The 13,986-nt window shown below is 37.2% G+C and overlaps 1 protein-coding gene across 4 annotated transcripts in view; it reads right to left on the bottom strand.

Moving 5' to 3' along the window:
- Positions 1 to 13,986, bottom strand: part of MAP4 (microtubule associated protein 4) — a 205,785-nt gene that overhangs the window by 62,366 nt on the left and 129,433 nt on the right. For all 4 annotated transcript variants that reach the window (XM_069475625.1, XM_069475629.1, XM_069475627.1 and 1 more), the window contains exons 4-5: positions 5,574 to 5,696; positions 436 to 549 (exon numbers count right to left, since the gene is read on the bottom strand). In XM_069475625.1, coding sequence (XP_069331726.1) covers positions 436 to 549; positions 5,574 to 5,696 — 237 coding nt within the window. The remainder of the gene's footprint in view (positions 1 to 435; positions 550 to 5,573; positions 5,697 to 13,986) is intronic.

The raw sequence follows: 13,986 nt of genomic DNA on the forward strand, positions 1-13,986 counted from the left end.
AATATGCCATCCCAAAATATGCCACTTTGGCGTAAGTATTATTTTGAGCTGAAGCCTCAAGATGGTACCACAGGAATCTATATAACGAACTTTACTCATTAGCCTTTATCTACCATTTATGTGCCTTCTACAATTTGTAGCCCCTAGAGACTCAAAATTCTTTTCCCTTTTCTTGTCACTTCTCAAAAATCTTTTATCATTCTTTGTTGAAGATTCTGTATATAAGCTGGAATTCTAAAGCCACCTCTTGCAGAATTACTCATTCCCTAAGTACCTCCCATGTATATATGAAATACACATGTTAAACTTTAGTTTGGTTTTTTTTCTCCTTAATCTGTCTTTTGTTATAGGGGCCCCAGCCAATAAACCCAATATGGGCAGAAAAAAAATTTTTTTTCCTTCCCTACAGAATAAATTCAGTTGGAGGAGCCATACCATAACTATCTTTCAGTGGATCATTTTGTCCTATAAATGTTGACGCATTGGCTGTTCCGCTGGAGAGAAAGAACAAATCTTCCAGGCCATCATCATGGTGCATCTTAAAGGCATCTGGAATAAAGAAGAAATACAAAATTCATTTCCAGTGAATGCAACTAGAAAGATTAACATTTCTTATTATCCTATGATAAATATCTATTAGCTACATATATGTTGTCAATAGCAACTTAAATAAGTTGAGATCAAATGTGACTGCACATGGTAGGGAATCAATTAATATTCACTTGCCAAGAGCAGTGGCTAATGCCTGTAATCCCAGCATTTTGGGAGGCCAAGGCGGGAGGATTGCTTGAACCCAGGAGTTTGAGACCAGCCTGAGCAACATACTTAGACCTCTCTCTACAAAAAAAAAGAAGGGACTGCTAGGCCTGAGAATCTGCATTTCTAACTCTGTTCCTTAGCGATGCTAATGAATTACTTTTTAAGGCACTTTTTAAGGCACTTCAGTTGTCAGAGGCAGCTGCATAAAAGCTCAGACCTTGAGAGAACGTTTATTTCCTTGGCTCTGAGGCAGCTATACCATCCTTTTTATAAGGAATTTCAGGATTTGGGGAATATGAATAAGCAGAAGGCAAAATTGAGAAAGTGTTGGGGATAGAGGAGGCCCCAATGCTACTTCAGAAAAGCAGGGGAGATAGAATATGAGAGAGATTATAAATACTCATTCTCTCCAGTTCTATATGGTTTAGGGTAGCTGCTGCTTACTTTGCCTTTCACATGTCCCTTGAAGAAAAATAGGATGCTTAAAGCATCAGAGTAAGTGCTGTATGGTTTGTACTCAGGATGGCAGACTGCTAAATTACATGCAGAAATGGATCATTTCTACAGCGTTCTGTCAGTTAGTCATTAATTTTTTATTGGGTGCCTAACACATGGCAGACCCAGTGTGCTCTAAAAACTCAAAGACGTACAAGGTCAGGGATGAGAACATTTAGCAGAGGGGTATATTTTGGTTCAAGTCAAAGATCTTCTCCTGGTAAATACTTAAGCTGAGAACTGAAGAACTGAGTCATTACGGGGAGAAGAGCAGGCCTTTTCTCTATTTACATTCCCTCTCATCTGATCCCATAGTTTAAAATTCCATTAATAGGTTGATGTCATCCAAATGTTTAATTCCAGCCCTCTAGACCTCTCCTCATTTTTCCAGACTTTTAAGTCAAATTCCAAACTTTTTTTCTGAGACAGGGTCTCACTCCATTCCTGGGCTAGAATGCAGTGGTGTGATCACAGCTCACTGTAGCCTCATAACTCCTGAGCTGACGCCAACCTCTTGCCTCAGCTTCCCAAGTAGCTGGGACTACAAGCACGTACCACTGTGCCTAGCTAATTTTTCTATTTTATGTAGAGATGGGGTCTCGCTCTTGTTCAGGCTGGTCTCAAACTCCTGACCTCAAGATCCTCCCACCTCAGCCTCCCAAAGTGTTAGGATTAGAGGCATGAGCCACCACACCCTGCCTTCTCACCATTTCTATTCAATATTGTAATGAAGGTTTTAGCCAGGGCAATTAGGAAAGAAAAATAAATAAAAGACATCCAGATTGGAAGGGAAGAAGTAAAACTGTATCTGCAGATGACATGACCTTATATATATAAAATTCTAAGAAGTCCACTTAAAAATGATTAGAATTAATAAACAGTTCAGCAAGGTTGGGAGATATAAGATCAATAAGCAAAAATCAATATTTCTATATACCTGCAATGAACAATCTGAAAATGAAATTAAGAAAACAATTCCATTTATATTATCAAAAAGAATTACATATTAGGACTAAATTTAACAAAGTAAGCGTAAAACTTATACTCTGAAAATTTAAGGTATTATTAAAAGAAACAGAATATAAATATTGGAAAAACATTACATGTTCTTGGATCAGAAGACTTAATATTATTAAGATGGCAATACTCTCCAAATTATTAATCTACAGATTCAACACAATCCTATCAGAATCCCAGCTGACTTCCATTTAGAAATTGACAAGCTGCTTCTAAAATTAATGTGGAATTACAAAGGACCCAGAATAGCAAAAACAATGTTGAAAAAGAAGAACAAAGGAATATTTTCCAATTGCAAAATTTACCAAAAGAAACAGTGTAGCACAGGTTGAGCATACAAAATCTGAAAATTTGATATCTGAAACGTCCCAATATCTGAAACTTTGAGTACTGACATGATGCTCAAAGGAAATGCTCATTGGAGCACTTTAGATTTTTGGATTGGGGTGCTCAACCAGTAAATATAATGTAAATATTCCAAAATTTGAAAAAATGTGACATCTGAAACACTTCTGGTCCCAAGCATTTAGGATAAGGGATACTCAACCTGTACTGGCATAAGGATAGACATACAAATCAATAAAATGGAACTAAGAGTTGAGAAATAAAACCATGTGTCTTTGGTTAACATATTTTCAACAAGTGTACCAAGATCATTCGATGGGGAAAAAATAGTTTTTTTGAAAAATGGAGATAGGACAATGGATATCCACATACAAAAGAATAAGTCTGGACCCATAATTCTCACCATATATAAAAATCTACTCATAATGAATCAAAGACCTAAATGTAAGAGCTAAAACTAAAATTTTTAGAACAAAACATAGGTGTAAACCTTCATGAACTTGGATTTTGCAACAGAGTCTTAGATATACCACCAAAAGTATAAGCAACAACAACAAAAAATAGATAAATTGGATTTCATCAAAATTAAAAGTTTTATGCATCAAATGTTACTTTCAAGAAAGTTAGAAGACAACTGACAGAATGGGAGAAAATATTTGCAAATATAAGTCTGATAAGGATCTAGTATGAAGAATATATAAAGAACTCTCGGCTGGGCACGGTGGCTCACCCCTGTAATCTTAGCACTCTGGGAGGCCGAGGCGGGCGGATTGTTTGAGCTCAGGAGTTCGAAACCAGCCTGAGCAAGAGTGAGACCCCGTCTCTACTAAAAAATAGAAAGAAATTAGCTGGACAACTAAAAATATATAGAAAAAATTAGCCGGGCATGGTGGCGCATGCCTATAGTCCCAGCTACTCGGGAGGCTGAGGCGGAAGGATTGCTTGAGCCCAGGAGTTGGAGGTTTCTGTGAGCTAGGCTGACACCACGGCACTCTAGCCAGGGTGACAGAGCGGGACTCTGCCTCAAAATAAATAAATAAATAAATAAATAAAAGAACTCTCATAGCACAACAACAAAAGGACAAATAACCCAATTAAAAAATGGGCAAAGTCTCTGAATATACATTTCTCTAAAAACATATACTAATGGCCATAAGCACATGAAAAGATGAAAAGATATTCTACATCATTAGTCACAAGGAAAATGCAAATCAAAATCACAACATGATACCAATTCATACCCAGTTTGGTTGACTAAAATTTTAATTAATTAATTAATTATTGAGACATGGTCGCATTCTGTTGCCTGGGCTAGAATGCAGAGGCATCATTAGAGCTCACTACAACCTCAAACTCCTGGCCTCAAGCAATCTTCCTGCCTTAGCCTCCTAGTAGCTAAGACTATAAGGTACACCACCATGCCCAGCTAGTTTATTTTTTGTAGACAGGGTCTTGCTATGTTACCCAGGCTGGTCTCAAATTCCTGTCCTCAAGTGATCCTCCTGCCTCAGCCTCCCAAAGTGCTGGGATTATAGGTGTGAGCCACTGTGCTCAGTCTGGCTACAATTTTTAAAAAGAGGAGAAAATAACTGTTGGTGAGGATATAGAAGAACTGCAAACCTCACAAATTACTGGTGGAAATGTAAAATGACACAGTTGCTTTGGAAAACAGCATAGCAGTTCCTTAAATGATTAAAATTGCCACATGATTGGAAATTCTGATTTAGGCATATATGCCCAAGAGAAATGAGAAAGTATGTTTACACAAAAACTTGTACACAATATTTACAATAGCATTATTCATTAATAGCCAAAAAGGATGGAAACCATTCAGTGTCATCAACTGATGAATGAATAAACAAAATATGGTATATCCATACAATGGAATATTATGTGTCCATAAAAAGAAATGAAGTACTGATACATGCCATGAAATACATAGACCTTGAAAACATTATGCTAAGTGAAAAAGGCCTGTCAAAAAAGATCATATATAATATGATCTCATTTATATGAAATGAGAATAAAAATAAGCAAACTTAACAGACAGAAAGCAGATTAGTGGTTGCTTAGGGCTGGATAGGAAGATGGGGGTGATATTTAAAGAGTACAAAGTGATAAAAATGTTCTAAAATTGACTCTGGTGATAATTGTATATACCTGTGAATATATACTAAATTCTACTGAATTGTATGCTTTAAATGGATATATTACATGGTATGTGAAGTATATCTCAACATAGCATTTTTTTAAAAAAAATAACCACGTATCTAGGAAAGCCAGAAATTGAAGAATGGTACAGAACATCAAGTACTAGGTCATTTGGAACCAACTATGAGCATCTTATAAGCTATTTAGCAAAAAAGAAGCCATATATAAGTGGAAACAAACAACTTGAGCTTTCAACTTGACTGACATGGAAGTAGCAATGCTACCCCTTTGAGGACTTTTGCAATTCATTTCTCCTATTATACTACCTCTGGATCTGGGCAACTACAGATAGAAATTGGCTAAGAGTCGGTTTTCTCTTCTGTCAAAAGAGGATTTTATATATCTGGCAGAGTTAGGTAAGAAACACAGTATGTATATAAAGGCTCTGGCACTGTGCCTAGCACAAAGCAGGCCAAACAGTACTATTATTACTGTAATAATTCTTTCTGTAAGAATTTAAAGTTCTAAGGTACTACTGATCCTTTAGTCGCCAACGTATATGAATTTCAGATAATTTTTATTCAAAATAGGCTTTGAAGAACAGAGAACTAGAGGACATTTAAGTGTCTTAGATGAAAGGATAAATGGGGAAGAGAAAGGGTCGATTGAATGCTCAGGGGAAATAATTATACCTTGGTTGTGCTATACGAGCTGTATTTGGGCTAAAGTGTCCTCAGTAGTGGTTGTAGCTTTTTCCTGTTTATGTCATAGATCAATTCAATAGTCACAGGCAAGTAAGCACTTACCAGTTTGGATGGGATTGACCACTTGCTCGGGCTGGAAACAGAAGTTTGTATCTTCTGGCCAGTTTTGGCTATTTTGATATTCCTGGTAGGCCATTTTCTCTTCAAGAAATTCTGTTGGAGACCCTTATAGCAGAAACAGGAAACTAAAGTTACAAGACACCACTGTTTTCTCCTCCATTAGAGTGAAGTTTCTACAAAGTATTACAGCTAGTACAATATAACACAATCGTATCTAGCTCATGCCTTTCAAGAAAACCTTTTTTGAAAAGAGATAGAAGGAGCTGTGTGCAGTGGTGCAGGCCTGTTGTCACAGTTACTCAGGAGGCTGAGGTAGGAGGATTGCTTGAACCCAGAAGTTCGAGGCTGTAATGTGCAATGATTACACCTGTGAATAGCCACTGTACTCCAGCCTGGGTAACACAGCAAGACACCATCTCTAAGTACATAGATACATACATAAATGATAAAAGGAAAGAATACTGGAAGCATAAGGTTATTATTAGGGTCAAAAAACACTACAGACCAGCTTTTGGTTATATAGGCATGAAGAGGGTAGTGATTTCTCACCACAAAAGAACAAGTATAAAATAGGGTAAAGTTGTCAAAAGCAACCATTTTGGGCACTGGAATTAAAAAAAAGCCAGACCTAAATAAATGAAAACATGTACCATGTACCAGAATAGAAAATTCAATATTGTTAAGATGGCAATTCTCAAACTGACCAATAGATTCAGGAAATTACAGTTAAAATCCTAGCAGAATTTTTTTTTATGATGTTAACAAGCTCATTTTATTTATATGGAAATGCAAAAAAATCTAGAATAGTCAAAACAATTTCGAAGAAAAATAAAGTTGGAGGACTTACATTACCTGATTTCAAAGTTACTATAAATGTACCAACTCAATGTGGTATTGACCACACACTTAGATAGATGGAACAGCAGGGTTCAGAAAGGATCCTACAGTTATGGTCAATGGCTTTCAACAAAGGTGCCAGTGTAATTCAATAAGGAAAGGATAGTTTTTTTCAACAATGGTATAGAAATGACACTTACCTCACACCAGTAAAAGAAAATATAATTTTAGGACCCCCTACATTTATTATGCCAAGGGGAAGTTAAGCCCCAGAGACTGAGTCACATAGCATGCTTGCAATTCTGCTTCTTAGATGTAGATTAACTCTCCTTCATTGATCTTGTTCTATAAATGACTAGGAGACACAAGAGGTCAGACTTCTCCATTTCTAATCACTGATTTTTATTATAGATTAACTGCCTCCTTTATTGTCCTATACCTAACTCAAACCAGATGGTGCCCAAGACTCCCATGACTGTTATATCTTCAGTGTGAAATGTTTAATATACCTTTCCCAAAAGAAAAAGATGACCTCGACTAATTAGATCATTGTAACTATGCATTAATTTTAACATAGAAAAAATGGTGAAATTCTGTTAAGCTTCCCTAAATCTTGTCTATATTGAATGACCCCAAAGTCTATACTTTGGAACACTGACTTCCATTCTTTGGAATCTGTGCTTTCTAGGCAGCCTGTCCTCAAACTTTGTGCTTGAATAAACTCTCTTTAAACTAGATTCTAACCCTTTTGATTATTTTAGGTTGATACACCATATGCAAAAATTAACTCTAAATAGATCAAAGACCTTATATAAGAGTTAAAACTTTAAAAACTTGTAAAATAAACAGGAGGAAATCTCTGTGACCTAGGATTAGGCAAAGATTTCTTAGACATGTCACCAAAAGCATTATATATAGAAGAAAAAATAAATAACTTGAACATCATCAAGATTTAAAACTTTTTGCTTTTCGCTAAGAAAATGAAAAGAGAATCTACAGACTTGGAGAAAATATCTGCTAACTATAAATCAGATAATAGATTTGTATGCAGAAGAGATTAAAATCTCTTATAACACAATTATAAGATAAACAACTCAATTTTAAAATGGGCAAAATAAGGTGGCTGTAGTGGCTCATCAAACTTTGGGAGGCCAAGGCAGGAGGATTGTTTAAGGCCAGAAGTTCAAGACCAGCCTGAGCAAAATAGCAAGACTCTGTCTCTACAAAAAATCTAAAAACTAGCCAGGCCTGGTGGCATGCACCTGTAGTCCCAGCTACTCAGAAGGCCGAGGCATGAGGATCACTTGAGCCCAGGAGTTTGAGGTTGCAGTGAGCTATGATGACATCATTACACTCTAGCCCAGGAGACAGAAGGAGACTCTGTATCCAGGCAAAAAAAAAAAAAAAAAAAAAATCTAGAAGCCTCTTACATTCCAGTTCCTGGTGAAGATGTGAAATGGAACAACTACTCTGGAAAACAGTTTGATGATTTCTTTTTATTTTTTAAATCACAGCTTTATTGAGGTATAGTTCACACCACAAAATTCGCCCTCTCAAAGTGTAGAATTCAGTGTTTTTTAGTATATTCAGAGTTATACAACCATCACCACTACCTAACTTGAGAACATTTTCTTTACTCCAAAAAAAAAAATCAATCCCATACCCACTCCCCTTTCCCACTACCCCCTAACCCCTGGCAACCACCTAGTCTACTTTCTGTTTCTATAGATTTGCCCATTCTAGATATTTCACATAAATGTAGTCATTCAATCTATGGTCTTTTGTGACTGGCTTCTTTCACTTGGCACAATGTTTTCAAGGTTCATCCATGTTGTAGCATATATCTGAATTTTATTCCTTTTAATAGCCAAATAGAATAATATTCCTTGTACGGATACACCACACTATTTATCCATTCATCAGTTTACATTTGGTTGTTTCTACTTTTTGGCTATTGTGAATAATGCTGCTATGAACATTCACGAAGAGGTTTTTTGTGGGGACCTATGTTTTCAATTCTGGGGATATATGCCTAGGAGTAGAATTGCTGGGTCATATAGCAACTTTATGTTTGACATTTTGAGGAACAAACTATTTTCTAAAATGGCTGTATCATTTTACAATCCTAACAGCAATGTATGAGGACTCCAATTTCTATACATCTTTACAAACAACTGTCATTAACTGTCTTTTTGATTTTAGCCATCTAGATGGAGGTATGACATATCTTACTGTGGTTTTGATTTGCACTGCCCTAACGATGTTAAGCATCTTTTAGTGTGTTTATCAGTCATTTGCATGTTTTCTTTGGAGAAATGTCTACTTAAACTCTTTACTCTTTTTAAATTTGTTTCACTTTATTTTTTAGAGACAGGGTCTTGCCCAGGCTGGAGTGCAGTGGCTACTTACAGGCATGATCATAGTGCGCTACATCTCTGAACTCCTGGGCTTAAGAGATCCTCAGCCTGCTGAGTAGCTAGCACTATAGGCATACCACCACATCCAGCTATCTTTACCCATTTTTAACTGGGTTATTTGTCTTTTTAATATTGAGATGTAAGGTTTGCTTTCTTGACAGTATCCTTGTAGCACAAAAGTTTTTAATTTTGTTGAAGTCTAATTCTCTTTTGTCACTTGTGTTTTTGGTGTCATATCTAAGAAACCATTGACTAATTCAAGGTCACAAAAATGTATGCGTATGTTTTCTTCTAAGAGTTTTATACTTTTACCTTTTGCCTTAGGTCTATGATCCATTTTGAATTAGTTTTTTTTTTTTTGAGACAGAGTCTTGCTCGGCTAGAGTGCAATGGCATCATCATAGCTCACTGCAACTTCAAGCTCTTGGGCTCAAGTGGTCTTCCTGCCTCAGCCTCCTGAGTAGCTGGGGCTGCAGGCCTGTGCTACCTCCAGTGGCTAATTTTTTCCTATTTTTTGGTAGAGATGGGGGTCTCACTTTTGCTCAGGCTGGTCTTGAACTCCTGACTTCAAGCGATCCTCCCATGCTGGCCTCCCAAAGTGCTAGACATACAGGCATGGACCACCACGCCTGTCCTGAATTAGTTTTTTTATATGGTTATTAGGTAGGAATCTTAACTTCACTCTTCGGCATATAGATATCCAGTTGTCCCAGCACTATTTGTTGAAAAAATTATTCTTCCCCTGTTGATTTGTCCTGGCACCATTGTTGAAGGTCGTTAAGGGTTTTAATTCTGAACTTTTACAGTTTCTTAAAATATTAAATGTAGACTTACTATATGATCTGCAATTTCATGCCTAGGTATCTAAGAGAAATGAAAACACATGTCTACACTAAGACTAATACATGAAGGTTCACAGCAGCATTACTCATAATAGCTAAAAACTGGAAACAACTCAACATTTACCAACCAGTGACTAGATAAACAAAATGTGATATACACATACAGTGGAATATTATTTAGCTGTAAATGGGAATGAACTACTGATAAATACTACAACATGGATAAACCTCAAAAGCATTACATTAAGAGAAAAAAGCAAAATACAGAATATATATTGCATGATTCCATTTACATGAAATTTCTAGCAAAGACAAAACTATGAAGACAGGAAACAGATGAGTGGTTGCCTGAGTTTGTAGATCAGAATGGGGACTGATTTTATAAATGAGCAAGGGAACTTTTAGGGCAGAAAAAAAAATGTTCTAAAAATGGATTAGAATAATGATTGCACAATTCTGTAAGTTTACTAAAAATCATTTCCTTGTATACTTATAATAGGTAAATTCTTTGGTATGTAAATTTCACCTCAATAAAGCTATATTTTTTAAAAAGTCTAGACTCCAAGTTACTTTCAGTACACACCTTGTTAGGGGCTATGAACTTTTCCGGAAAAGGGAGGATAAGAAGGGCATTGAAGTGATGTGAAAAAGAAATTCTGAAGAAAGTTGTGTTTGTTTTTCTTTTTCCTTTTTTTTTTTTGGAGACAGGGTCTCACTCTGTCGCCTAGGCTGTAGTGCAGTGGTGCAGTCATAGCTTACTGCAACCTCAAACTCATGGACTCAAGTGATCCTTGTGCAACAGCCTCTCAAGTAGCTAGGACTACAGGAGCATTCCACTATGCCCAGCTAATTTGTAAAAAAATTTTTTCAGAGATAAGGTCTCACTATGTGGCCCAGGCTAGCCTCCCTCAAGCAATCCTCCTGCCTTGGCCTCTGAAAGTGCTGGGATTACAGGCATGAGACATTGTGCCTGTCCAGAAGGAAGTTTTGAGAGGCTGTATAGTCATAGTACTAAAGTTTGAAATTTCTCCACTGCCTTGTTGCTGGAAAAACAGACCAGGACTTTAGGAAGATGCACTTAGGAAAAGGATAAGTCTCAGCCACAGGGTATTTATAAAATGACCCATGGTTAATCCACCGACTACTAACCTCAAGGCAAACTGCAAGGGAAGTAGCAAGACTATCCCTTCTTTATTACTAGCCAACTCATCAGGCTGCCTCTAGGTGTAAATTTTCCACTTGAAAGTTTCCCTTTATTTTCATGTTTCATAGAACCATTTAAATCTTTTTTTTTTTTTGAGACAGAGTCTCACTCTCTTGCCTGGGCTAGAGTGCCGTGGCGTCAGCCTAGCTCACAGCAACCTCAAACTCCTGGGCCCAAGCAATCCTCCTGCCTTAGCTTCCCTGGTAGCTGGGACTACAGGCACGGGCCACCATGCCTGGCTAATTTTTTTCTATTTTTAGTTGTTTGGCTAATTTCTTTCTCTTTTTAGTAGAGACGGGGTCTTGCTCTTGCTCAAGCTGGTTTCAAACTCCTGAGCTCCAGCAATTCTCCTGCCTCGGCCTCCCAGAGCGCTAGGATTACAGGCGTGAGCCACCGTGCCCGGCCTAGAACCATTTACATCTGATTTCAAGCACAGGAAGTGGTTTGGGGAAAGAGGAGAAAAAAGGAACGAAACAAGATAATTTTTCCTAGATTTTGCATTCCTCAGAATGTTCCTTCAGGAGAATCTTCCAAAAGAATCTTAGAATAGGTCTGAAGACTTTTTTTCTATAAATGTTTTTATTTAAGCATAATAAATCTATAGGTTTTAAGATATTTTTCATGACTGCAAGAATGGACTATATTTTTAATGAAGATATTTAAATTATCATTTTATAACTAAAATTATTCTTACATAAGCAAAACACCTGATCCCCAAGAAACTTATTTGTTGAGGGGAGAGTTAACATTGTAAATGGCAAAGACTCCTGAGTCTTATGTGTCAACCGGAGCCTCTAGTAGGAGTTGTTTCTCTCTGGAAATCATGGGAGCTGTCAAGCACATAACTGAGAGGCTTCGTATGTTGTAAGTTATAAGAAAAGGAAGTAATCAATTCTTCAAAAGAGAGATTTTTCCCTAATTTTAGGCATTATTTGTCACAAATGTCTTTTTAAGATGAAAACTTATCATAATTGTCTTTCATGAATAGTTTACGATGTATATAAAGATGCTCTCCATATAGTTATTTCCTATGTCAACTCTTAATAAATGACAAAAGCAAAAAGTAAATATGCCTCCTATTAAGGTACAACTTGGGACCAGGGAGAAAAACAACAACAACAACATTGCAGTGCAGTTCAGATATGGAGTTTACTACCTGATGCTGCAGAGGGGACTTAAAAGATCCTACAATGTGGGTCCTGTAAATTTATGTCTAAACACTCCCAGAGGTTTAAATGCATCATCTTTAACCCTTCAAAGTCCCCACTCACCCACCACCTCCTTTTGGAACTCCCCAGTGTTCTTTCTCTATTCTGTCCCTCCTTTAGCTTTAAGAGAGCTTCTTTAAATGGCATTTCAACACAAGTAAGTTCCTTAGAGCTGACTATGGTTGAATTGGGTTAATTATGTAATTTAATTTTCTGTAATCCTTTGTATGTACTCATCACGATTTCAGCAGACATGTAGGGCCAATTTTATATAGGTCATATATTTGTTTTTAGACACTGCTGGAGAAGTAATCTCAAGGCTGACTGAAATGACAGACTAAGGCACTGCGTAAAATTCTCAGGAGAGAGACTAAGACTGTAAGAACTAACCCACTGATGATCAGGCAGCTCTGAATTACCAGCACCATGAAATTTGAAATAATTAAAAAAAAGTGATTAGGATTTTTGCACCCCACTTTTCCCCAGCCAAACTTCCATCCTTTCAATACTTTTTAGTATGTTTTCCTATCTGCTATATCCTGCTGGTGTGCAAGATTTGGATCACTCACGGGGAGTCCAAGAAAAGTAATAGAAAAACAAGAAAAAATCAGTTGGATTTACCTTATTTTACTCTAAATGATTAACTGGCTGCTTTCTTATAAGCAACATTAGGGCTGTTCATAATTTACACATTATTAACAAAAAAAATTACATCAGGGACCCTTTCTCTTTCTTACCTTGGTTCCTTCCCTGTTTTTTTCCAATGGTAACCTTAGAACTTTAGAGTGGAAAGCACCTAGAGGATTACCTAATCTAAACCCCTAAAGTTTATTTTATTTTATTTGAGACAGAGTCTCATTCTGTTGCCCTGAGTATGGTACCATGACATCAGCCTAGCTCAGAGCAACCTCAAACTCCTGGGCTCAAGTGATCCTCCTGCCTCAGCCTCCTGGGTAGTTGGGACTACAGGTGTGTACCACCACCCCTGGCTAATTTTCTATTTTTAGTAGAGATGGGGTTTCGCTCTTGCACGGTTGGTCTCAAACTCCTGAGCTCAAGTGATCCTCCCACCTCGGCCTCCCAGAGTGCTAGGATTACAGGCGTGAGCCATCTCACCTGGCCTAAAACCCTAAAGTTTAAACCATGCCACATCTGTCCAGATAATTCATTTATCAATTTAAGCACCTAGTTATGTGCCAGTCACTATTCCAGGCATTAGTGATATAGCAGTAAACCAAATGGTGAAAGGTCTTACTCTTATGGAGCTTAGATTACCACCATTACATTGTGCTTAGTCACTATGAAAACAAAGAAACAAGTCTTAGTCTAGTAGAGGACTTAAGGCATGCCCAATGATGCAAATCTCCGCACGTCTCAGTTTTCCTATCTAATACCTGCTTTATCTACTTAATTAAGGTTGAGAGAGGACATGTGAAGGTGCTTAGAAATTTATTGCTAATCCTGCAACAACCATTATGGGTTACATAGGATAAAAGTCTACAATAGCAGGTACTAAGTGCTACTATATAAGTTTAAATAATGGCCACACAATATGGCCATGGGATGATCTAGGAATACTTCCTGTAGGAGATTTGAACTTAATTGGACCTGGAAAGATAGTCAGCAGGATATAATTAAATGGAGATGGGAGACTGAGAATGAGACAAAGTGGGCCATAGGCAAGAATGGAAAAATAAGGAGCACACTATTTTGGCTGGAACATATTTATGGAGGGTAGCTATTGCTTCAGAGGTTAAATACAGTGGAACCCAAGATTTGTCTGCTTTCATCCCTTTAAATGGGAACTACACCCTATTCCCCTCTAGTTGGTCCTAGTGCAGCTGTCAATCACAGTGCTTTGCTTTCTTCACCAAAGGAATATACTTG

The sequence above is a fragment of the Eulemur rufifrons genome, chromosome 7, assembly GCF_041146395.1.
Source record: "Eulemur rufifrons isolate Redbay chromosome 7, OSU_ERuf_1, whole genome shotgun sequence".
NCBI lineage: Eukaryota > Metazoa > Chordata > Mammalia > Primates > Lemuridae > Eulemur > Eulemur rufifrons.